Raw genomic sequence first — 24,353 nt, 5'->3', positions numbered from 1 at the left:
TCATATCGTCCACTTACTTGTTCAGGACCGTTGCATCTACCCAAACTTTATATGTCACCTGTCCTGAACTTGCGTCGACCATGCCTCTTACTCATTCAGGGTCGCTTCCCAATTCAGTGATACAGCGCACTTTGTCCCCTTTATCAACTGAATCTCTCACTTGACAGAGTCTGGTGTCCGGCATTAGAGTAATGGAATTCCTAATGCCATTTAATCCCACCCACAACTTCAAAACTGAAACAACTGGATCTTTCTGTGTCCAAAGTCTGATATTGTCACCTGTGAGTGGGAGTGTCCAGAAAATTTAATACCATTACAGACTCGTCAGTTAGAGGTAGTGCAGATGGCGTATCTGCCAGTGAGAGACAGCTCAATGCATCCACATTCACTACTTGACCTCCCAGACAGTATTCTAATTTGTACTTATAAGCACCAAGTATTAGAACCCACTGCTGAATGTGGCCCAAAGCTATGAGTGGCACTGCCTTGTTCTTTTTAAGGAGACCTAGTAGGGGTTTGTGGTCCACTGTTATTACAAATTTACCTCCGTAAAGGTATTGGTGGAACTTCCTGATCCTAAAAATGACTGCCAATCCTTCTTTTCCTATTGGGGTGTATTTATACTTTGCATAAGCTATTGAGTACTGCTCTTCATTGGGCTACCTATAAGTTAATACTGCCCTGAGGTATTGCATGTCGATACCAGACCTTCCTTGGGATCATAGTGTGTCAACTCCTTACAGATGGATATCTGTTTCTTGACCTCATTGAAAACTGGGGCTTGTCTATGCGACCATTTCCAAGGTAGACTGTTTTTTTTTTCCCCAGAGTTGATGGAAAGGTGCCAGGATGGATGCCAAGTTATATAAGAACTATCCATAATAATTTACCAGCCAAAGAAATGACTTAAGCTCCTGGACAGATAAGGGAGCCGGTGCACTTTTGATTGCCCTCACTTTATCTTCCAACAGATGTAACCCGGTCTTATCAACTCTGTAGCCTAGGTGACCTGGGTGCCTAGAACACACATTTTTCCCTTCTTAGGAGTACATCTGCCTTGGAAAAATGCCTTAAAACTATATACAATTCTGTAAGTGTTCCTTATTAGTTTTCCCTGTTGGGACATCATCGAGGTAAATGGCAGTCTGAGGTAAGCCTTGCAAAATGTTCTCTATCATCTGCTGAAAAATTGGACAGGCTCATGATACCCCAGGTTGCAGTCTCCGTTTGGTACAAGCTCTTATGGGTAGTCATTGCAGTGTACTTCTGGGAATCCTGGTCTAAAACGCAATTGCAAGTAAGCGTGGCTCATGTCCAGCTTTGTGAAGGACAGCCTCCTTGCCAGCTTTGCTTATAAATCCTATATCCAAGGGATTTGGTATTGATACAGCTGAGAAAAGCATTTTACCATTTAAAATCCCCACAAAGGAAGATTCATTGGGCTTCAAAACCAGTATCACCAGTGCTGCCCATTCTGCAAGTTGGACTGGTTTGATGATTCCTTCTCTTTCCAGCCTTCTGATTTTTGCCTCTACTTTTGCCCATAAGGCACATGGCACTGGGCGGGCCTTGCAGAATTGTGGAATTGCTTCCTGGCCAACATGCATGGTGGCCATGGTTCCTCTGACTATCCCCAGACCTTCCTGGAAAACTTTAGGGCATTTAATTAGGACTTCACTCAGGCAGCCATTTTCTAATTGAAAAATGTTGAGCCAATGTAGCTGAATCTCTCAGTCAATTTCACTTTGTCAAGCTTAGGCCCAAGCCTTTTGCTACAGTCACTGGTAACTGAATCAGCTGCCTGTCATGTGAGGTCAGAACAAAGGTTGTACCCTTATTCTGTAAAGGCTCCCTGATACAGGTTCTCAGCCTAGCTGAAGTCTTAGACAAAGTTATTGGCTGGAGTCCAGAACGAATTCTGGTGAAGGCTGGTTCTGCAATCATTGATACGGCCATGTCGGCGTCAACCTTCATTATAACCAGATGACCAGTTAACTGGACACATATCTTGATTGTTCTGATCATGATGTTGCTAAGCAATTTAAATGTTCCAAATCAGATGTAGGTCGAATTTGCAGGGTATGAACTTTCTTCGATACTCTCCTGGATACCAGCCTATGAGTTATCTTGCTCAATTTAGGTGAAATTTAGAAAAGCTTAGCATATCTCGCAGCATTTATGGAGAGAAATCAGAGTTAATGTTTCAGGTCAAGTGACCGTTCCTTTGAACTGTTATCAGTTTTGGTGAAGTGTCACTGGACCCAAAACATTAACTCTGATTTCAGTCCACGGATGCTGCCAAACCTGCTGAGCTTTTCCAGCAATTTCTGTTTTTGTTTCTGACTTACAGCATCCACATTTCTTTTGATTTTTATTTAGGTCTATTGGGACTGTTTAGCCATCTCTAGTCTGCATACCAGCAGCAATTACAATGGTTTGCCAACCTGAAGAAAATTTTAACCGTTTGGCCGAGGCTTGGCTTTGTTTTGGGGTGCTGTAGGCTCACCTAGGGCCCCTCTGTTCAGCATATGTCCTGAGTGAGGCTATGCAATTGCCTGCTCTTGAGGGGTGTGTCCCAAGCTCAGTCAGACTGGCGAGGGTGTCCACTTCCATTGGAATACCCTGCAACTCATAAGTTCCAGTTGCCACATTTTCCAGTAATAAAGCCAGCTGTCTGATGTTCAGTTGGCCTTCAAAACTAATAGGTACTTTTGAATAGTTACATCATTAATCTCACATACCAGACAGACAGTCTCTAAGCATCTCATCAAAGGTTTATCTGAAGATACAAGCTTCTGTCAGCTGTCTTAACCTAGTCAAAAATCCCAATGCAGATTCCCCTGCTTCTCACATTGCAAGTAAAAGCAATAGCATCTCAGAATTAGAGGACACTTGGGGTCATAAAATTCCTTAATCATGTCTGTCAATTCTTGAAAGGTTTTAGTATCAGGAGCCTCAGGGAATGTTAGGCTCCTGAGGACAGGAAAACTTGCAGCTCCACAGGCCATCAGGAGAATCGCTTGTTTTCCATCTGCCACAATGTCATGTTCCCATCTTTGATAGCAAGGTCAAATGAGTCAAGCTTCCCGAACAAAGGCATGATGGGAAAAATGCTTACCTCAACTCAAAGATGACAGTTACAAGCAAGTTGCTTCAGGATTGTGCTTCACTGCCTCATTCAGAGTGAGGTACCAGAGCGTCTGTATCTCAGACATTCACCCTTTTTATGTCAGCCAGGGCTCCCTGATTGGGGTAGATTAAATCCCCAATCTGGGAACTCATATTCTGAGATTCACCTGGTTGACCTTACAATCATTACACTGGGATAATTGTTCAAACTAGGCAACGTATGCCAGCTGTAATTGATTAATAAAGTCCATTGTTTTTTTTTCCTTATCTCATTGTCACTTATTAAAGTAGTATATCCTCAGTAGCCAGTCAGCCTTCCTGAAATTATTTCTATCAGAATGGATGTCAGATAATTTGCGAATTCCTTGTCATTGATTTTCCACTATGTAAATTGATACTCAAAGTTGGCATTTTTAAACTAGCTCCATGTGAAACCTCATTTGTTTCTTCTTTTTGAACTACAGAGTAACTCCCACACCCATTGCTTTCTGACTTGTAACAGTGTCAGTTGAAAAGGGCTTGACACATGTAACTGTAATCACCTCCCAAAGGTGATTGCTCACTTTAGGTCTCCCAGCAAATAATAGTATTTGCAGGGTTGACTCTTGTTGGAAGGGATCTTGTCAGCTGTCTGGAGAACCTGAGACACCTGCTGAACCACATGCTGATTAGACAATGGCAAGACCACAATTGGGCTTTCTGCCAGAATCACGATCTGGCGGAGAGGAGTCCTGCCCAGCAACAGCTACTAGCTAATCGGAGCCAGATGGTGCTTGCATTCAGCAATACCACAGGAGCAGTTGACCTGTCAGGTCCGCTGATGGAAGGCTAAGCCTCAAGTTATCCTTAATTGGCCACTTAATGGCTTCAACTGACATCAGGACTTGCAAGGTTCACCATGGACCTTCCTGACCAGAACATAATCTTGGGAGAGGCAAGAAGATGATGGGAATTGGGTAAGTCACTGCACCACCCAAGTGCCCTTCCTGCTTCCAAACATTTTCCCTACAGGAGCAGAAGATTCCATCCACAGTTAGGAATCTTAATAAAAGTAAAGTACTGTGGATGCTGGAGATCTGAAATGAAAACAGAAAATGCCAAAGAAGCTCAGCAATTCTGGCAGCATTTGTGGACTGAGAAACGGTTAACACATTTGAGTCCAGTATAATGCCCCTTTGGAACTTAAGGAAGGGGATCTTAAGATCTATGTAGCTTTCTGAAATACATTCCCTGCACATACTGGATCACATATTATCACTTCCTTGGAATGACCTTTATAATTTAATATCTCATATCTGTTGCTGTCTTTTATCCACCCAGTTTTAGGATCCATCCTAATACACTTTTCAAAATTGAGGTTTGCAGCTGTGCTGTCTGTGTACTTGTATGCCAATTTATTTTCCTCTTTTTGAGGTGAGGGACTGAAATTAAAGTTATCAAAAAAAGCATTTGTCCTATTTCAGTTTTCGAACCATAACTCTTTCCTTTAGCTCATGACCTTACGTTGCAGAGGACAGCATAAGGTCTGTTTCCAGTTTTGCTGTTCTTTGTCAAGCAGTCCTTTAGGCTTCCTGATTTACTTTTCCTTTTGTTGTCACTATTTTCAACCACATTCATTTCATGAACCACAGACTTTGGGTTTTCTTTTAGGTTAATTTGATTTCCTTCAGTTTTCTTTCCTGAGTCATAGATATGTCTTGTCTTATGATTCTAATGTACCCCAGTCATCCTGTCATAATTCCAAAGTGACTGCTGTTCTAGTGTGATCCCTAGCAAATGAATGTTGGAGAGTGACTGAACTGAATGAGACATCATGACTAATTTCCATTTTATCAATAATATGGACAAACTTGTGCTTTGTGGGTAAAATTGAAAAATTATCAGGACAATGATTTCTGGTTTATTTCTCCCTGCCTTCCTCCACCTCTCAACACGCCCAACCCACCACCAAAAATAGTCTGGAACCATTTAATGCCCTTACTCCTGCTGAGAGCAACCAGCTGTTTAAGATGCGTTTTTGATTTAGTTCTATTCTGATCATTGTATTTAATGATTATTCTTTCAAAGAACAGTGACTCTGTGGCCATACTAATCTCCATTGGTGGCTCTATACACACGGATGCTGAGATAACTGATTCTGCAATCACTATCTTAACTACCATTCCTTCACTTCATAATTTTGTAAGCTGCACCATGCACTTGTACTTGTGTGCCATGATGTTTGCCCCAGTTTGTCACTCAATAGAAAACAGACTCACAAAGAGAAATAGAGAAAGGTTTCAGTGCTAGCGGGCAAGGGTAGGAAAATTTTCGAATATCTTCGTCAGAAAGTCGTCATGGACATGATATGCCAAATGTGACGACCTCTGTGCTGTATGTTTCAATGCTGATTGTGGCTATCAAGCCTACTGAGAAAGCAACAGCAATTTACACAAATGTGAGCTTTCACCTTAATAACAGATTGCTAATGCTAAGGTACAGCATTTAAAAGTTCATGAATTAATAAATGACTGTCAAGAATTGAAATACTTGTCTATTTTTAAAAATGTGGATTGTGGGAGGTTTCACAAAAAATAATAATTGTTAATGATTTTGAAGCTGAAGAACTAATTTGAGAATGTGTTGCCTTCTATACCTCTTTTTATAAAACCAAACTGCCCAATTATGTTTTCTGGTTAATAAAAAGTCCCAATTACCTATACGTAGAAGCATGATTAGCTGATTTATTTGAAAGAAGAGTGTAAGGAATTCTGACTTTATATAGAGTAGAAATGTCCATTTTGCTGAATTACACCAGTTCATTGTTCTTTAATGATGTCATCATTAGTCACTGTTTAGAAAGGGAATTGTACTCTTGGGGAAGATGCAGTACTCTGTGTAGTTTTTCTTCTGTCAAAAATCCTTCATTGATTCAAAAGAGAAAATGTGGTTCAAAATGTTGTCTATTTGGAAGAAGACACTGCTGTTTGTGCTTGACAAAAAAACAGAGAGCTAGCATCTTGGCTTTTTCCCATCACCACCCCACTGCTGGGTACTTTATGGATCTGAAAGAAAAAAACAACCAAATTTTGGCTGGTTGCAGCTACCAAGAAGCATTATTCCAAAGTGGTGCTATTGATGCTACCAAAACAGCACAAATTTCTTTTTTTTTCAAAAGTGCAGAGTTGGACTGAGGGTCATGGTTGATATTCAAGTAGCACGATTACATAGTGGAAATGCTGCTGAGCACATTGGCAACTAGCCCAAGACTAATCCACTGACTACATTATTTACATGGGTCTTTTCCTGTTGTGAGCAAAATAAACATATTCTTTACATTTAAATGCCTTTTCTTTTAAACATATCACTGAGGAAGACAGTACTTTTAGATTAATCATCATTTTATGAAAGAAATATCTCCTTTGGTAGATAGGTGGAGTTTGGAGAAGTCATCATGGGACAGGGATACTTCAGAAGTTGGAAATAATAAAATATGGTTCAAAGTTTATCTCATTTTTAAGGCATCCTAAAGATGACATCACTAAACTGGGTGGTCATAAGTGTTTATGTGTAGGTTTAAAAAAAAGCATTTGTTAATTCACATGCTGTTCAGTTATCCATGAGAGGCTTAGTTTCCAGCAAATAGTAATGCAAAGGTTGATCTTGGCTATACTGAAGCTGGTGAGACTGAAAGAGGAGAGATGATGTGCCAGAATGACGTCTGTTTTGCAGTACTTCAATGGGTTCTGTAGTGGCTCTGGATATCCCCACATAGCTTGTATTCTGGGACTTGAAACATTTCTGAAAATTAACTAGGTATTTAAAGGGTTTTCCTGTACTCCATATCTACATCGCAACAGTGATTGTCAATGGCATTATTGAAACGAGTGTTTTCTTAATAATGTTATTTTAAAAAATTAATCTAAAACTTTACCCTACTTTATGTAAAACTGTCTTTTTATGTAATATTAGTAAACAAAAGAAAATAAACCCTGTAGGAGTGGAAAAAATTCTATTGATGCTTTCTAATTCCTCTAAAAACAGAGTTGAAAATTAGCAAACTTTTGAGATTCAATAGTGGTGGGAGGAATAGAAATGAAAACCTAATCCAGATGGACTGCACTCAATTTCCAAGCTATTTCGTATTTCCCATCTATTTTGGCTCATACTTTGTTCCATCCTACGTCATCTTGGAAACTGCTTATATCTAGGATAGTTCTAATTCCACTAATATGGAATGAGGTTTGGGATTTTTTTCCTGGTATTTTGGGATTATATTTTGAGATGCAGTCACTCTTTCTTTGAAAATTGTAAATAAACATGAATCTTTGTTCATTTATATATTGCATGCCTGCAGTACAAATTTGTACAAGTTTAAATAAACATTTATTGCCTTTGTCAAATATATTGTTTCAGATTTTTATGTACTTTGTGTGCTATTTTTCCTAATAAAATCATGTGATTGAAAAAATCAGATACAAACATATCTCTTAAGCCTTACTAGAGCTTAAACCTAGTTTATGAAACATGGGTCTTGTATAACATTTTACTCACTTGTAACACTCACTGTCTCTTGTGCTACTTGGAACAATTTTGTGTTAAATATTCCTTGAAAGTTTAGATGTCCGTTTTTATTAATGCATTGAGCTATATTTCTTCTCATTATTTGCTTTTATTCAGGAGGACAAAAGATACTTGCTAAAAGACACTGTTCAATGGAACACTTTTATCCAATTTCAACAGTTGTGGCAAGTGAGACCAAGAGAAGAATGAAATAATTTCTCCACTCTTCATTTTTTCTATGATGCTTTCAGTACAAATTACACAATAACATGCAGCTCCACTCTGAACTGTAATACTGAAAAAGCATAATTCATGCATAAGTGTAGATTACAAGAATTAGTCTGTTATTCACACGTGGCTAAGAAGGGGGAATACTGCTGATTGATCCTGACCTAAATCAGCTTCCCAAGAAATGCATTTCTAGTCCCGGTTTCTACAAGGAGTTCAGAAGCAGAAATTCTACATGATGTTCCCTTCCCTAATGCAGTTGAATGTTTAACCAGAAAATGCAATTTAGGATCATTGCAAGTTAGGAACAGGTTTAGGTCATTGAGCCTAATTAGATCACGGTTAATCGTTTCCCTTTGTCATTTTTCCCCTCACCATCGCCATATGCTTTGATGTCATTAGTTTTCAGAAATTTATTAATTTGTCTTGTACATACTCAGTGAGGCAGCTTCTACAGGATAGAGAATTCCAAAGATTCAGCACCCTTTGTGTGAAGAAATTCCTCTTCAGCCTTAAATGACTTCCTAATCCTGAGATTAGGATCTCCTGGTTTTAGAATCACGAGCCACTGGTCACCTCATTCTTCAAAATTCTTGGGGATATAGACCTAAGCTCTTCATAAATCATTCCTGCCATTCCCAAGGATTAATCTGGTGAAACTGCACTGTACTCCGTCTATGACAAGTATAATCCCTCATTGGATAAGGAGACAAAAACTGTACACAACACTCCAGGTGAAGGTTTTGTACAAATTCAGCAAGACATTTTGACTTCTGTACTCAAGTCCCTTGTGATGAAGACCAATATGCTATTTAGCTTCCTACTTTCTTGCTGCACCTGCATACTAACTTTAGTGATTTATGGAATATTCTGCCTTCTTTCTTTTCTACCACACTTCACATTTATTGTAATTGTTTTCTATCTGCCATCTTCTAGTCCATTCACGTAGTCTGCCTAAGACATCTTGAAACCTTCTTGTATTCTCCTCACAACTTCCATTCCCCCCAGTTTGGTGCCATCAGCAAATTTGGATTAATTCCAATTAGTTCACATATGAATCATTTATATAGATTATGAACTGCTTTTGACCTGGCACGAAGCCTTATAACACCCAGCTTGTGACAGCCTACCAGCCTTAGAATGATCCATTTTTTCCTACACTCTGCTTAATGTCTTAACCAATTCTCAATCCATGAAAGTACACTTCCCCCAATCTTATTGGCAAAAAGAAGAAGAGGATAGATATGTTTTTTTTTACTGTAACAAATTATTAACTTGAATTCACTGCCAGACCAGATAGTGGAGATGAATTCAGAATTAATTTCATTAAGAAATTAGATATATAATTAAGAAAGAAAAAACATAAAGATTTATGGAGAGAGGATAACTGAGTTGACACAGAATAGGTTGACAGGCCTCTTTCTGCGCCAAATGATATTGAGTCTTAATACACACTGCCTTCAAAATTTGTATTTCTATAACTTCAGTTCAATCAATTAGCATTGACTTGGAATGAAACCTTAGACCTGCTTTATTACACCTTTTTAACTAAAGATGGAGAGTATCTCAGAGGGGTTTTAAGAGCTCTGACTTTACTAACAAGTTGCAATTGTTGTAAAATTTCAAATTAAGTAGAACCTGTTTTCATTACAATTTACAATAATTCATTTTAATTAAAATGCCAGGTGCTATTTAATCTGTTAATCTGAGTTCATAAGTGTTTCAGTTGCTTTCATACCTGCACATTTTGCAAGGGTTGCAACCTGATTATTTGATAATGGCTGTTCTTTTTACTGCAGAAAAACGCAGCATGGCTCATTAGACCAGAGTTCGCCACCTCAAAGCAGCATATCTGCCTCATACAATCATCCAATGCTAGGGATGTACGATCCCAAAGATGACTTCCCGCTCAGAAAAACAGGTAACATTTCATTGATGTGAAGATTTTCATAAAACTAAGTCTGGTTTATTGATGTGAAAACAGAACTTTTTTACGTTGGATTATTTTGGTTGTAACTAGAATCAAATGGCTAATTTTTAATAGTGCCACCTGAAATAATTGCACAGAGGCCAGCATCCCATCAACAAGTCACCCTTATTTACACATGCACAGTACATGGACTCTGACCAAATAGCCCAGAGCCAGTCTCTAGAGTGAGGAGACTCTCTGAATCTCCTTTTTGTATCTGTCAGCCAGGGCTCCCTGTTTGGCCTGGGTTGACAGCCCCAATCAGGGATCTTGTAGTCAGAGATCCACCTGGCCCTTATTCTAATCACTACACCTCCCCCACACCCCAAGTCCTGGGACGTAGACCTGTTCTTTTTCTTGTAGTTTCTCCTGGGATGTTTTTGTCCTAAGTCCAGTTCTTCCAACTCTGACTCGGATGTTGGCAGCATGTATCGGACCAAAGCCAGCCTCTTGCACCCAGAGCATCTCGGAAGAGATTCCTACTTTTCTTCAGACAGTAATCGTATCAAGATTGCATATATCTCGGACACTCTGGTTTCTTCGATGCTAGGCACGGGGCAGAGCTCACAGTTTTTGACAGCTTTACTGGCCATTCTGAGCGGCCGCATATGTTTTGCTCCTGCCCCGTTGCAAAGTAGCAGCTTTCAGATGATCCGCATGTTTGTTCAGGACCGCCTCACCATCTGAACTTTGTGTGTCACAGGACCTGACCTCGTATCGACGTCGCCTCGTACCCATACAAGGCCATTTCTGTGGTTCCGGAACTGAACTTTGTCCTCTGAAGTAACTTGTCTCTCTCGCATGGAGGAAGCACGTGGTCAGCATTGGTGTTCCTGCTGCCATTTCACCTCCACTCCCAGGTCTGGGAATATCAAGTTTAACCTGGTGTGGAGTCGTCTTCCCATCAGCAACTCTGGTGGAGCTATCCCTATAGTTATGAGGAGTGATCCTATAATCAAACAGGAACCAGGACAGTTTGGTATTGAGTGAAGCTGTAGGCTGTTTCGTTAAGCGTATCTTCAACATTTCGACCGTTCCTTCTGCCAGACAAATGAACAATGGATGGCATGGAGCTGTCTAAACATACCAAATAAAACTGATAGCATCTCTGAATTACAGGAGGCTTGGGGTCATAACATTCCTTGACTAAATTCGTCAACTCTTGAAAGGTTTTAGTATCTGGTGCCTTAGGGAAAGTTAGGCTCTTAATAATCGAAAATGCTGCAGGTTTGTAAGCAGTCAGAAGGAGTATTTGTTGCTTTTCATCTGCCACAATATCATTTGCTCATAAAAAATAATGCATTCTTTCCACATGAACAAAAACAGAAGTTGCTGGAAAAGCTCAGTAGGTTTGGCAGCATCTGTGAAGAAAAAAATCAGACTTAACATGTCGGGCCCGGTGACCCTTCCTCAGAACTCTTTTTGAGGAAGGGTCACCAGACCCAAAATGTTAACTCTGATTTTTTCTTCACAGATGCTGCCAGACCTGCTGAGCTTTTCCAGCAACTTCTGTTTTTGTTCCTGATTTACAGTATCTGCAGTTCTTTCAGATTTCATTCTTTCCACATACTGGACCTAGAATTCAGCAGGATCGAATGAGTCAAGCTTCCCAAATAAAGGCATGATGCCAGAAATGCTGACCCCAACTCAAAGATGACTGTTACAAGCAAATTTTCTTCAGGAGTATACTGTATTCTCTGACTACCACTGAAATAACTACACAGAGGCCAGTATCCAATCACCAAGTCGCCCTTTATTTACACATGCGCAGTCAATAGACTCTGACCAGCTAGCCCAGAGCCAGTCACTAGAGTGGGGAAACTCTCTGAATCTCCTGTTTATACCTGTCACCATCTCTAAAACAGAAAGAACTTGATTCAAATCCTTTTCCAGAACACTTCATTAAAATGCTGAGAGGAAATTACATTTTCAGAGGTGCAGTGGGTTAGATGAGATGAAACTGAGGCCATCTGCCTATTGCTTATTTTTGATTTTTTTTATGGCTTATGTTGGTTCAGCTTGACTCTTTAGAATAAGAAAGAAGGACCTCTTGTTTCCTTTGTTTCATTAATGACTGTGCCACCACCATGAGATCAGAAGTAGGATGATCACTAATGATTGCAGTATTCAGTTCCATGCAAAATTCTACAATTTGAAGCATGTCTTTAATGTAGTGCATTTCCTTCACTCCATACAGTAAGTACAATGCACGATCATATATATTTTGCAATAAGACGTATTTGTATTTTGGAATTGTTAGGTACAGTGGCATAGTAATTATGTACTCATTCTTAACTATACCCAAAAATGATATGGCAAACTATTCAATTATATTATCTCCTCAGTGTGCCTAGGCAATTGCATGTGAGATGCATATTCTGGTAATGAATTTCACCAATATTGTAAAACAGTTTTTTATTTGTTCATGGGATTTGTGTATCAAAGGCTAGCATTTATTCCAATTCCTAATTACCCTTGAAAAGGTATTGGTGAGCTGACTATTTGAACCACAGCAGTCTATGCTGGGTAACTTGACCCAGAGTGCTGGTAGGAAGGAAATTCCAAGATTTTTCACTGTGACCATGAAGAAATGGCAAAATTGTTCCAAGTCAGGATGGTTTGTGACTTGGAGAGGAATTTGTAAGTGGTGGTGCTCCCACAGGTCTGCTGCTTTTGGTCTTCAAGGTCAGTTCTTCCCCAACGTATTGCATTATGACCATGTTGTGAATTTTTAAAATTGTTGTGACCCCTCAGTGAAAACTGAGAGGTGCTGATGAGCTGTAGCATGTTGATTGTGGGAGATTTAGCTGTGGTAATACCATTGAATGTCAAGGGGAGATGGTTAGATCCCCTTTGTTGAAGATGGCCATAGCCTAACAGTTATGTGGCACAAACTTTACTTCCCCAAGCCTGGACTTTTTTCAGCACCTACAGTATAAGGAACCAAACTACTTCTGTATCTGAGGAGTTATGAATGGCGCTTGGTATTATGCAATCATCAGTGAATGTCTGTACTTCTGTCAGTTTTTTTTACATTTGTTCATGCATTGTGGCCATCATTAGCTAGGGTAGCACCTATTGCCCATCTCTACGTATTCAGAGGGCAGTTCAGAGGGCGTCAATCACATTGTTATGGGACTGGATAGACTATGCGTAAAGGACATGGGAACCAGATGAGTTTTAACCAGATGAGTGATTACATTATTGCCATCAAATTTCTGTACCCGCCACGGTAGGATTCAAACCCATGTTTCCAGGATACCAGCCTGGGATTCTGGATTACTAGCCCAGTGATATTATTCCTATGCCACTGCCATCACCATGATGGAAGGAAGGTAATTGATGAGGCAGGTGAAGATTTCAGTCTTGAGGAACTCCTGCAGAGATGTCCTTGGACTTAATGAATGACCACAACCAACCATGAATCTATTCCTTTATGCTAGGTACAACTCCAACCAGTGGAGCGTTTTCCCCCGATTCCCATCAACTTCAGTTTTGCTAGGGTTCCTTGATGCCATAATTTGTCAAATGTTGCCTAAATGTTGAGACCAGGGGATTGGAAGACTTGCCAATGTTTATTTAAAAAGGGAAGGAGACAAAAAAAACTAAAGACCAGTTAACTTAACATTTGTTATTGGAAAAATATTAGAGCCTGTTATAAAGGATGTAATAACAAAACATTTAGAAATACAAAATATGTTCAAACAATCAATAAGCAGCATGGTTTCATGACGGGGAAATCGTGCAAAATGAATTTACGTGTGGGAGAGTCTGAGATTAGAGAGCATAATCTCAGAATAAGGGTTGCACATTTAAGAAAGAGATGAATAGGAATTACTGCTCTTAGAGAGTAGGGAATTTGTGGAATTCGTTACTGAAGAGGACTGTTGAAACTGGCTCATTATGTGACCTCAAGGCTGAAATAGTCAGATCTTTCATCAGTGAGGGATTCAAGAGTTAAGTAGAAAAGATGGTAAAGTATAATTGAAGATTAGCAGTTAAAAGCTGAAAGACCCGCAGATGCTGTAAATCAGGAATAAAAACAGAAGTTGCTGGAAAAGCTCAGCAGGTCTGGCAACATCTATGAAGACAAAAATCAGAGTTAACATTTCAGATCTGGTGACCCTTCCTCAGAACGGATGGTAGCTGGGAAAATGTTGGTTTATATGCAGAAAATAGGGAGGGGGATGGGTAGGGAGTAAACAATAGGGATAGAGCCTGATGAGAGAGAAGAGCAGTTGGATAGAAAAAGAGTTGATAACGATGTGGCTAGGAGGGTGAATAGCTGTGAATGTACTCAGCCAATACAAGAGCTCAAATCTTCGGTACTGTTGTCAGAGCCCATACTTGTTGCAATATTCACTGCTTTCAGCTGTTTCTTGATTTCACATGGAGTGTATCAAATTGGCTGAAGACTAGCATCTGTGATGCTGGGGACCTCAGGAGGAGGCCTGATGTGCCATTTCAAATCAAGTATGATGACCGGTTAATACTAAAGTATTGGCATTACAGCCATCATGCACTCCAGAGAGTTCTTTTAATAACTATTTTGAGGGGTAAAAGGGGGTCTGATCTTGATTATTTTTCAGGATTATAGTGCTGTTTTGGAATTTCACATTGGTGCAGCATTGAGCTATCAAATTAGCACAAGTCCTTTATCCTTTTTTGCAACAATTTCAAAACCATGAATGTGATTTTAAAATTAGGGTAATTTATTTTCAATATCTCTGAGATTTGAGAAGATGGGAGCACTTTTCGTTTGTTTGACTCACAATATAAATTAATCATCATCTCAGTTACAGCACCGGCATCAACAAGGCAGTGTGGAATATTGCCCAGATATTCCGCTCACCACAAAATGTAAGACACATCCAATATGAGCAATTATCATTTTTAACAATTGACTCTCAATATCAGCAAAGTTATGGAATGTGTTGCAAATGTGCTTTCAAGTTATACTTGCACTCACCTATATCCTGCTGACAGCTACTCAGTTTAGGGTTCTGCCAGGGTCTCTTGGGGTTTTGACCCGAAACGTTGACTTCCCTGCTCTTCGGAAGCTGTCTGACCTGCTGTTCTTTTCCAGCTCTACATTTATTGTCTCTTGGCTCCAGATGTCATTACAGCCTTAGTCTTAATATGGATAAAGGTGCTGAAGTACAAAGGTTAAGTGAGAAGACTACCTTTGATACCAAGGCAACAATTAATCAACCACAGTTTTCGGGAGATTCACAAAAACTGCGGCTCAGAGGAAGGCTCTTCTCTGTTAGATCCTACCTATCACAGGGGAAGATGGTTGTGATTGATTTCCAATCATCTCAGTCAAAGGACAGCACTCCTGGTGATCTGCAATCAACTTGTTCAGAATGTTATTACACATCTCTGGAGCATGTGGGACTTGAACCTTGGCCTTCTGGCTCAGAGCTAGGGACTCCAGCATTGTGCTGCCAGAGCCTGTTCTTCAGCGTATTATCGGAGGCCTAACCATCTTCACCTGCAACATCAATAAACTTCCCTTCATCACAAGGTCAGAAGTGCTAATTATTGCACAGTGTTCCATTCAAAATTCCTGACATAATAAAGCAATTTATGCCCAAGTACAGCAAGACTGGGACAGCATACTGGCTTGGACTGGTAATTGGCAAGTAATGTTAAAGGCACACAATGACCATCTTCATTAGAGTCTTGCCCACACCTTGATAGTGAATGACATTCCCATTGCTGAATTTCCCACTATCAGCACAAAGGGAGGCTATTATTGACTAGAAACTTAACTGGATCAGCTGTGCAAGATCAGGTGAGAAGCTACATACTCAGTTGTGAGTGCCTTATCAGGTGACTCTCTCAGCCCTGTCCACCATCTGCAAGGCACAAATCAGGAGTAAGATGACATGTTATCTGCTTGACTTGATAAGTGCTGCTCCAGCAACACTTGAGAAGCTTGACCATATCCAGGACAAAACAGTCTGCTCAATTGGCACCCCATTCACCAATTTTAAAAAATCACTCATCAACCGTGTACCACCTACAAGGTGCATTTCAACAACTTCCCAAGGCTGCTTTGGAAAACCTGAGACCTTACCACTTAGAAGGGGAAGGTAAGCAGGTACCTGCAAATACCACTACCTGCTGTTCTCCTCCAAGGCACACGCCATCTTGCCTTGGAAATATATGGGGTTTTCATTTATCATCATGGGATTAAAATTTTGGAACTTCCTACCTAACATGACTGCAGTAGTTCAAGACACTAATTGCTCAAAGACAATTTGTGATGGCTAATGAATGAGGACCTGGCTAGTGATTTGATGAGCAGCCTTCATTCACAATGTATCCACACCAAAGATTCTTATAAAAGATAGTATTCTACTGTGGGCTGACACTCATCATCAGAAACAAGATTGAGATTGGCTAAATTGGTTTTGTTCCTTTTGATTCTTTGTGAAATTAATGAAATTAATTAGTTTGTGGTGCATTCTATTGCCAGGTCTCAAATGAGTAAGAACATTGTGCCAACTTATTTACCAATGATACCATTTTATACAACTTAGATTCTATAGTATGCAATATTATTTTTCTATGCTATAGAATCTAACTAACCATCACTTTGTCAAGTATCCAAGAATGGACAATAAATGTTGGCCCAGGCAGCAACTTGCAAATCAAATGAATGTTTTATTTTAAATAAAGGCAACCATATTCCAGAGATTCATATTTCACTGATCTGGTAATAATTCATTTGTTATCCACATACTGGAATGATGAAAATTGGGTGAGCAATTATCAATATAACAAACTCATCAGTTCCAGTTTTCATTGAGAGCAATTTATGCTGGTTGCATTTATTTCGGTCTTTTTCATTTTTTTCATAGGACTTCAGTTCCCCATCTAAACGTTTTAGTCTTTAATATTTAGTCATCTTCCTTCTCTGTTCCTTTGTGAAGCATATTTGACTTGTAGCAGTCATGGCCTTGTAATTGGTGCTGCTATGACATCAGTTGCTTTTGCTGTTTCCATTACACTGTTAACTTGCATACAGTTCAGATTTTTTGAATACAGAGACTTTGGGTTTGCATTGTGCACACTAAGGCATATTTTCAAGTCAGCCTTCCCATACAATGGTTTGTTAAAGTAACAGATATTAACACTGAGTGGGGAGGTGCTTTTCACCAAAAATATTTGCTAAGATATCCCAGTAACAAATGTACTATAATGTATAATAAAAAGTGAGAAACTCAGCAGGCCTGGCAGCATCCGTGGAGAGAGAAATAGAGTTAACATTTGAGTTCAGTATAACACTTCTTCAGAACTATAAGGAGCTGGAAGATGATTTTTTTTATGCTGTTGACAAGAAGGTGAAGAGTCACACAACACCAGGTTATAGTCCAACTGGTTCATTTGAAATCACAAGCTTTCGAAGCGTTGCCCCTTCGTCAGGTGAAGTGACTTTTGACCTTGTCCACCCAGTCCAACACCAGCACCTCCACATCATTCACTGAGGAGGAAGAAGAGAAAGTGAAATAAATGGTGAGGTGCCCGGAGTAAAAATCAAGGAGATTGATAGTGATGCTTGCACCAAAGTGTACCTACTTTCTCCTTTTCACGTCTAACATTTATATCTGTTTTACAACCAATAACACCCTTTGCCACTCACCCTTGCTCTTCCAAATATAGGCTGGTTCTTCTCTTTGCCCCTGATAGGTTCATAGCAGCAGATGCAGAAGAGATGTAGCCTGTGACAAGAGGACTGGCTCCTCACCATTTCCTTCCAATACATTTCTGAAGAGGACAATGTCTCTGCAAAAGTCTGATGAATGCCTTCCTTCTAACCTATCTGTTTTTCCAGCTGAAGCCACATAGTCTGTAGAAATACTCTGGGATTTTGCATTGGAGCACAAACACACAGGAACATCTTTAGCTGCAGTGACAACAGAACCGACTGTATTGCTCCTGTCCAAAGGCAGCCACTAAGCAGAAAAAGATCACTGAGCTTTTCCAAGGCTAATTCGCAACATTTCTCGATGCTTTTTATTGCACAATATCAGCCATTAAAATATGAACAAATTGAAACTAGAGACATCATTCTCATATTTACTGTGCCACTGTTTTTGTTTCTTAGAATGTGTTTGTAGACAAATCTACATACGTAGAGGCTCCCTTGGCTGTCTTGGAGCCCTGTTTTAACACTAATTTGTGGGCAGGTACCCTACGTTTCAACTTTTCAGGATTTTACAGGACTACAATTCAAACAAGATTTTATAAGTTTTGCCACAGCATAGACATAATCAAATTAATTCTGATTTGACTATATAAATCCTGCCTTAGTTAAACTGGACTACAAGATGCAACATTTCATCCTGCTTCTACTATCATTTTATTGCTTTTTGTTATATTTTTCTCTAACTTGGAGCAAATAAGCCTAGAACTATTGTTTGTTCCATCTGGCTGGACTTAGTGTATTTTTAAAACATGATATACTGTTGCCGCCCTCAATTACTTCCCTATAAAATATGCAGTTCCCGCTTGAATTTAGCAATTTCTGTCTTTTTAATTATTTTGTTCTCCACACACTAATTTACTGTTTGAAGAAGTTATTTGGAACATGACACCTCAAAATGTTTGTCGTCTTGCTGGGCCTGCTTTGACCTTTGACCCCTCCATGTGGTCTCACCGAGGGACTGATGTAATTTAAGTTTCAAAGTGGGTTCACAGAAGGAAAAGGGTTTGAGAAGCACTGTAGAGATGGTCATTGAATTTGGTATTCAATGTAGTTGAAAATAAAATTATTCATTATGGATTTTTTTTGGAAATATTTTGATAATGTTAATCTTTATTGAAATCAAATCTTTTGCATGAAATTCTGCTACTTAATTAAGGAATCTTGGCTGCAAACCTCACGTTCTTAAATATGTACGAAAGAAGGTGCTAAGAGCACTAAATTTTAATGTAAGTCCTAAGAACATACAGGTTTCCAGATGAGCAAATTCCAAAAACATCATGCAGCAAATACTACTTTACAGTCTAAGAATCATAAGATCAGAAAAGTTATGAAAGGAAGCCATTCAGCCCATTTAGTCTTTGGTTTGCTTCACATAGATCTAACAGTTGACCCAGTGTTCTCGCTGTATCCCATAACCCTGCAAGTCTTTCCCTTCAGGTGTCTATCCAGTTTCTTTTTGATATCATTGATTGTCTCCATTTCCACCACCCTTGGGGGCAGCAAGTTCCAAATTATTACAACTTGCTGCATAAAGAAGAGTTATTCGCAAATACCTCCTGAATCTTTTGCCCAAAACGTTAAGTCTGGGTGCACTAATCTTTGTACCATCAGCTATTGAGCTTAGCTTTTCTCTGTCTGCCTTATCCAAACTTATGATCCTGTATACCTATGTCAAATCTCCTTTACTCTAATAAGGAGATCAATCTCTCTGTCTCCAACCTAACCTTGTAGTTGAATACCCCATTCCTGGAACCATATTGGTAAATCTCCTTTCAAGGGCCTTCCTGAAGTATACTGACCAGAGCTGGACAGAGTGCTCTTGACATTGCTTAAGCAGGGCTTTACAAAGATTCAGCACAACTTAATTTTTTTGTACTTGATGCCTCTATTTATTAAGCCACTTTCACCTTAAATGCTGCTATCAAAGATCTGTGCACATGCAGCATCAGGACACTCTGACCCATGAATTCTTTAGAATTGTGCCATTAAGTATATATTGCCTATGCTTATTTCTTCTGGCAAAATGTGTCACTCATCATTTCTTGCATTAAAATATATGCCCACTTGTCTGCCCATTCTGCTAGCCTGATGGTATCCTTTTGCAATCAATTGGTATCATACTCACTGTTTGCTGCACCTCCAAGTTTGGTACCATCAGAAAATTTTGATATTTTGCTCCGTATATCCAGGTAATTCCAGTATGTTTTTAAAAAGTGGTTCATATCCTGAACCTTGGGAACACCACTCTTTACTATCTTCTAAAATGGAAAAAAGACATTTACCACACTGCTTTTTTTAGCCACTTTTGTTTTATCCAAGACGTGGATCCTCATTTCCAGCCTTTTAACTGAAACTTTATCACTTCTTTTAAAAATCCATGTAGTCAACACCTGTAGTTCCCCATATCAATTTTCTGTCACTTCATCAAAAGGTTCACTTAGATTGAGCAAGCACTATCTGCTTTTTCACAATCAGTGTTGTCTGTCATTAATGAATTCAAACCTCCCTAAGTGTCAGTTGATTTTATTTCTGTTCTCCACAACTTTCACTTACTGGGTCTAGTCTAGAGCAATCTTTGGAGAAAAGCGTGAGAAGAAATTTGATGGAGCTATTCAAAATCACGAGGGATCTGGACAATGTAGATCAGAAGAAAGCTTCCCGTTCTTGCAAGGACCAAGGGCAAGAGAGTGCAGATTTAAAATAATTAGTAATAAAGCAAAAATGACAGGCAGTGAATGGTTAACGTCTGGAACGCACTGCCTGAGAATGTGGTGGAAGTAGATTCAGTTGAAGTATTCTGCAAGGAGTTAGACTGAAATCAGAAAATAAAGAACGTGCAGAGTTGTGGAAGAAGACAAGAGACTGGCAGTAGATGATTTGCTTGTTTGGAGAACCACTGCAGGCACGATGGCTGAATGGTCTCTTTCTGTGCTGTGATTCTGTGAAGTAAGAACACTTGATTTGTTTAGCTCTGCTTTTATTTGACTTTGTTAAAAGGAGTAAAATCATAATGATCCGCTGACATAGTTTTTGTTGAGTTATCGGTGCTGAATTGGTTAATAAGCCTGGTCTGTATAATCCTTTACAGTCTAATCATTTGTTCATAAAATTCAGGCATGTGATCTACTCCAAATATTAACTTATTCAGGGAATGAATTGTTCTTGAAAATCTCACTGGATTACGTTTGTTGATATTGAACAGTAAATTTTTTTTATAAAAAGGAACACCTTTGGACCAAGCCTTTAATCATGCTATTAAAGCTACTTGCTGTACAACTTTTGAAACTTGAATGAATAGCTAGCTTTTTATGAGTGAAAAGAGCAATCTACTTTTGTGTAAATGTTGCAGTATAGTCATGGTGCCATATTTTCCTTTTATTTGTAGGTCATGATTCAATTTACATGATGAGAGCTGTTAAATTGTGTTTAGTGCTCTTTTTTAGAGAAGTACAGTATTTCAAGCAGGTAATACCAACTAAATTCAGATGAAAATGATTAAAAGCATCCCAGTTGTGAGTAGATAAATTAAAGGCTTTTTGCATAGGTCACCACTATTTCAGAACAACAAAGCTTGTACCATTGAGAGTACTGTGATTCAAAGGAAGCTGAAACTGCATGAGTGGGCTGATACTAAGAAGCCTGTAATTTGTGTAGCTGCTTTGTTGAGCTTAGCATTAAATGTTCTGTCTCTTGAGTTGAAGAGGTGATCTTTGACATCTGCCCACACACATTTCCTGTCAAACAGCAGACCAATCACTCCCGTTCTGTCTGCGCATTCATTGTCCAGCGCCCACGCACAGTCAAACGGAATATTCTTATAACTTGTCATTAAAACTGAATGCTTACTGACCCAACGGGCCTTGTAATCGACAAGTAATTTGCTGTGGTGAACAAGAGCTTCCCTGGGCCAACACTTCAGGGAATGTGCACACAATTCCATCTTCAAGCCAAGGGATAGCAACTGTTCTTAAGTTGTTTAGATTATGTTGTGAAGAATTAATAATTACATAGATGCATTTTTTAATCACACTGTTCTGCAGAAGTGCTTGTTCTTGAATCAGAACTGTGTTTATTGGACATGCTGAAAATCTGAAATAAAAACAAAAGATTTTGAAAATGGAGAGAGAAACAGTTAGTAATTCAAGCCAGTGAAATTTTAATCAAATGACATTTACTTACACTTTAAGCATTTTGAGATTTAATTGCTTAATATTGAAGTTGATAAGCAGCAACGTTTTGAGGAAGATGTAAAATATTTTCTGGATGACTTAGAAAAGCTTAGTGATTGGCCGAGAATATGGCAGATGGATAATCTCACGTTTCCATGTTATATTCTATTTTGATGGAAAGAACAGATTTGCAGAGTATTTCTTAAAGGGCAAGAGGTTGAAAAGTGTAAATGTACAAAGGGGACCCAGCTGTCCTCTTCGATAAGTCACTGAAGATTAATATGTATGTGCAATAAACTTATTAAGAAGGCTAATGGATTGTTAGTCTTTATTGCAAGAGAATTTGAATACAGGAGTAGTGAAATTTTTGCTTTAGTTGTACCGTCTGCAGTTTTGGTCTCCTTATCTCAGAAAGCTAATATTTCCAGAAATGGAGCACAACAAAGGTTCACCAGGTTAATTGCAAGGTTGGCAAGACTATCCAAAGAGAGAGATTGGGCAAAAAATAAGGACAATGCCACTTGGATTGGAGATAAGGATAAGTTATGTTACTTAGAGGATGTAAAACTTTGGAATTCGCTGCCCAAGTGGACTGTGGATACTCAGTGTTTAAGTATATTTATAGTCGAGGTGGATAAATTTTTGATGATCAATGGTGTAATGTGGATAAATGAAGTGTTTGATCAGCCATGATAGTATTAAATAACAGAGCAGGCGCGATGAGCTGAATGGCCTACCTTTGTTCCTATGTACTAAATATCAGACTGTTCTTTCAAACATGATTTTTTTTTAGGACACAGGCATTGTCAGCTTGGACAGCATTTGTTTCCCATCTCATCTGAAGCCCTTGAAAAGCTGTTGGGGAGCTGTATTCTTGAACTTTGCACTTCTTGGAGATTAGAGACACATACAGTGCTATTTGGAAGGAAGATCCCAAATTTTGACTCAGCTACAGTGAAGGAACAACGATGTAGTTCCAAGTCAGGGTGGTGTGTAATTTGAGGGTACATGCAGCCTGTACTGTTCCGTGGATCTGCTGGCTTTGTCTTCTCGGTGGTAGTGGCTGTGGGTTTGAAAGGTGTTGGTATAGGACCCTTGTGAGTTATGGCAGTGCGTCTTGTAGATGATACACGTTGCTGCTATTGTGCATCTGTAGTGGGGGGAAGTGAACGTTGAAGGAGATGGATGTGGTGCCAATCAAGCAAGCAGCTTTATCATGGATGATGTTTAGCATCTTGAGTCTTGTTAAAGTTGCAAACACCCAAACACCCAAATTGAGAGTGGTCCATTACACTCCTGACTTGTACTTTGTAAGCGTGGACAGTCTTTGGGAGTCAAGAGGTGAGTTACTCACTACAGAACTCCTAGACTCTGACCTGTCCTTCTGGTCCCAGTATTTAAGTGGCTAGTTCAGTTCACTACTTGTCCATAGTAAAGTCCCAGATTTAAATAGTGATGGATTTAGTGGTGGTAATGTCATTGAACATCATGGTGAATTCTTTCTTGTTTGATACTTGTATTGTGCTCATGCTGCTTGCCTTTATCAGTGCCAGACTTGCTGCACATGACTATATGATGTATATTTGCGATATTTCTTTAAGAGTTTGGGTTTCAAACCAGTGGCATATGGATGTTGGCCTTTTTTTTCCTGAAGCAGTTTAAAAATCAGCTCTATCAGTCTTTCCAGACCCATTATCCTCGAGTGTTATTAAAAGTTTATTGATAATGTGCAGATTTACAACAGGAGCGGGGAGAAAAACATATTTAGCTACGGTACAGTCTAGAATGAGCAAGTTTTTAAAATTTAGTTTATAAATTTTTGGACAATTTCAAGGAGACCTGACTGGGTCAGAAGCAAGTATAGTCTCTCCAAGAAAAGGAGATTTTTCCGAGCAGTTAAGGAAACAAATTACTGTAGTGAAAAGATGTAGTTTGTGAAACATCCAGACTAGGAATGTTTGGTTATTTAAAGGTTGAAGAAGTCTAAGCTCTCAGTTGTATGAATAGTCAAGGGAAAAGGCTTCAATTCTCATGGGACTGGAGCTGAAAAGAAACAGTTAAGTCAAAACCTACAGATTTTATGGAGAAAAAAATTCTCTGATCTTTTGAATAACTGTATGATGATGGTGTTTGGGAGTAAATGGAATTTGGTTCTGCCGCATTTTGAAATCTTTCAAACTATTACATTTTATTTGTTCTTTTTTGTATAATACACATCTGTCTTATTGTTAAAATCAAATCTGCAGCCTGTGTGCTCGTGTTTCACTCAAACCTAACTCATAAGAAGCAGGAGCAGGAGTAGACCATTCAGCTCCTCAAGCCTGCCAAGTCATTCTATAAGAAGTTGGCCGATCTGCACCAGACCTCAACATTTCTCTCTGGGGTAAGAGTGTCAGACATTCACTTCACTCTGAGAGAAGAAATTTCTTTCATCTCAGTTTGAAATAAGTGTCCCTTTTATTTTGTAAGATCAGTATGATCCCTAGTTCAAGATTCCTCCAGCTACAGAAACATCTTCTCAATATTTACCCTGCCAAGCTCCTTCAGAATCTTGAATGTTTCAATGCGATCACCCCTCATTCTACTAGACTCGATGAAT

General features: G+C 39.2%; 1 protein-coding gene across 8 annotated transcripts in view; it reads left to right on the top strand.

The window, feature by feature from the left end:
- hdac4 (histone deacetylase 4) overlaps positions 1–24,353 on the top strand; it is a 461,100-nt gene that overhangs the window by 288,551 nt on the left and 148,196 nt on the right. For all 8 annotated transcript variants that reach the window (XM_048598645.1, XM_048598640.1, XM_048598638.1 and 5 more), the window contains one exon: positions 9,699–9,820. In XM_048598645.1, the coding sequence (XP_048454602.1) occupies positions 9,699–9,820 (122 nt within the window). The remainder of the gene's footprint in view (positions 1–9,698; positions 9,821–24,353) is intronic.

This window comes from Rhincodon typus, chromosome 7, assembly GCF_021869965.1.
Source record: "Rhincodon typus isolate 14 chromosome 7, sRhiTyp1.1, whole genome shotgun sequence".
Taxonomy (NCBI): domain Eukaryota; kingdom Metazoa; phylum Chordata; class Chondrichthyes; order Orectolobiformes; family Rhincodontidae; genus Rhincodon; species Rhincodon typus.
Note: the sequence above shows the minus strand (reverse complement) of the source record. Positions and strands in the feature narration are given on the sequence as shown.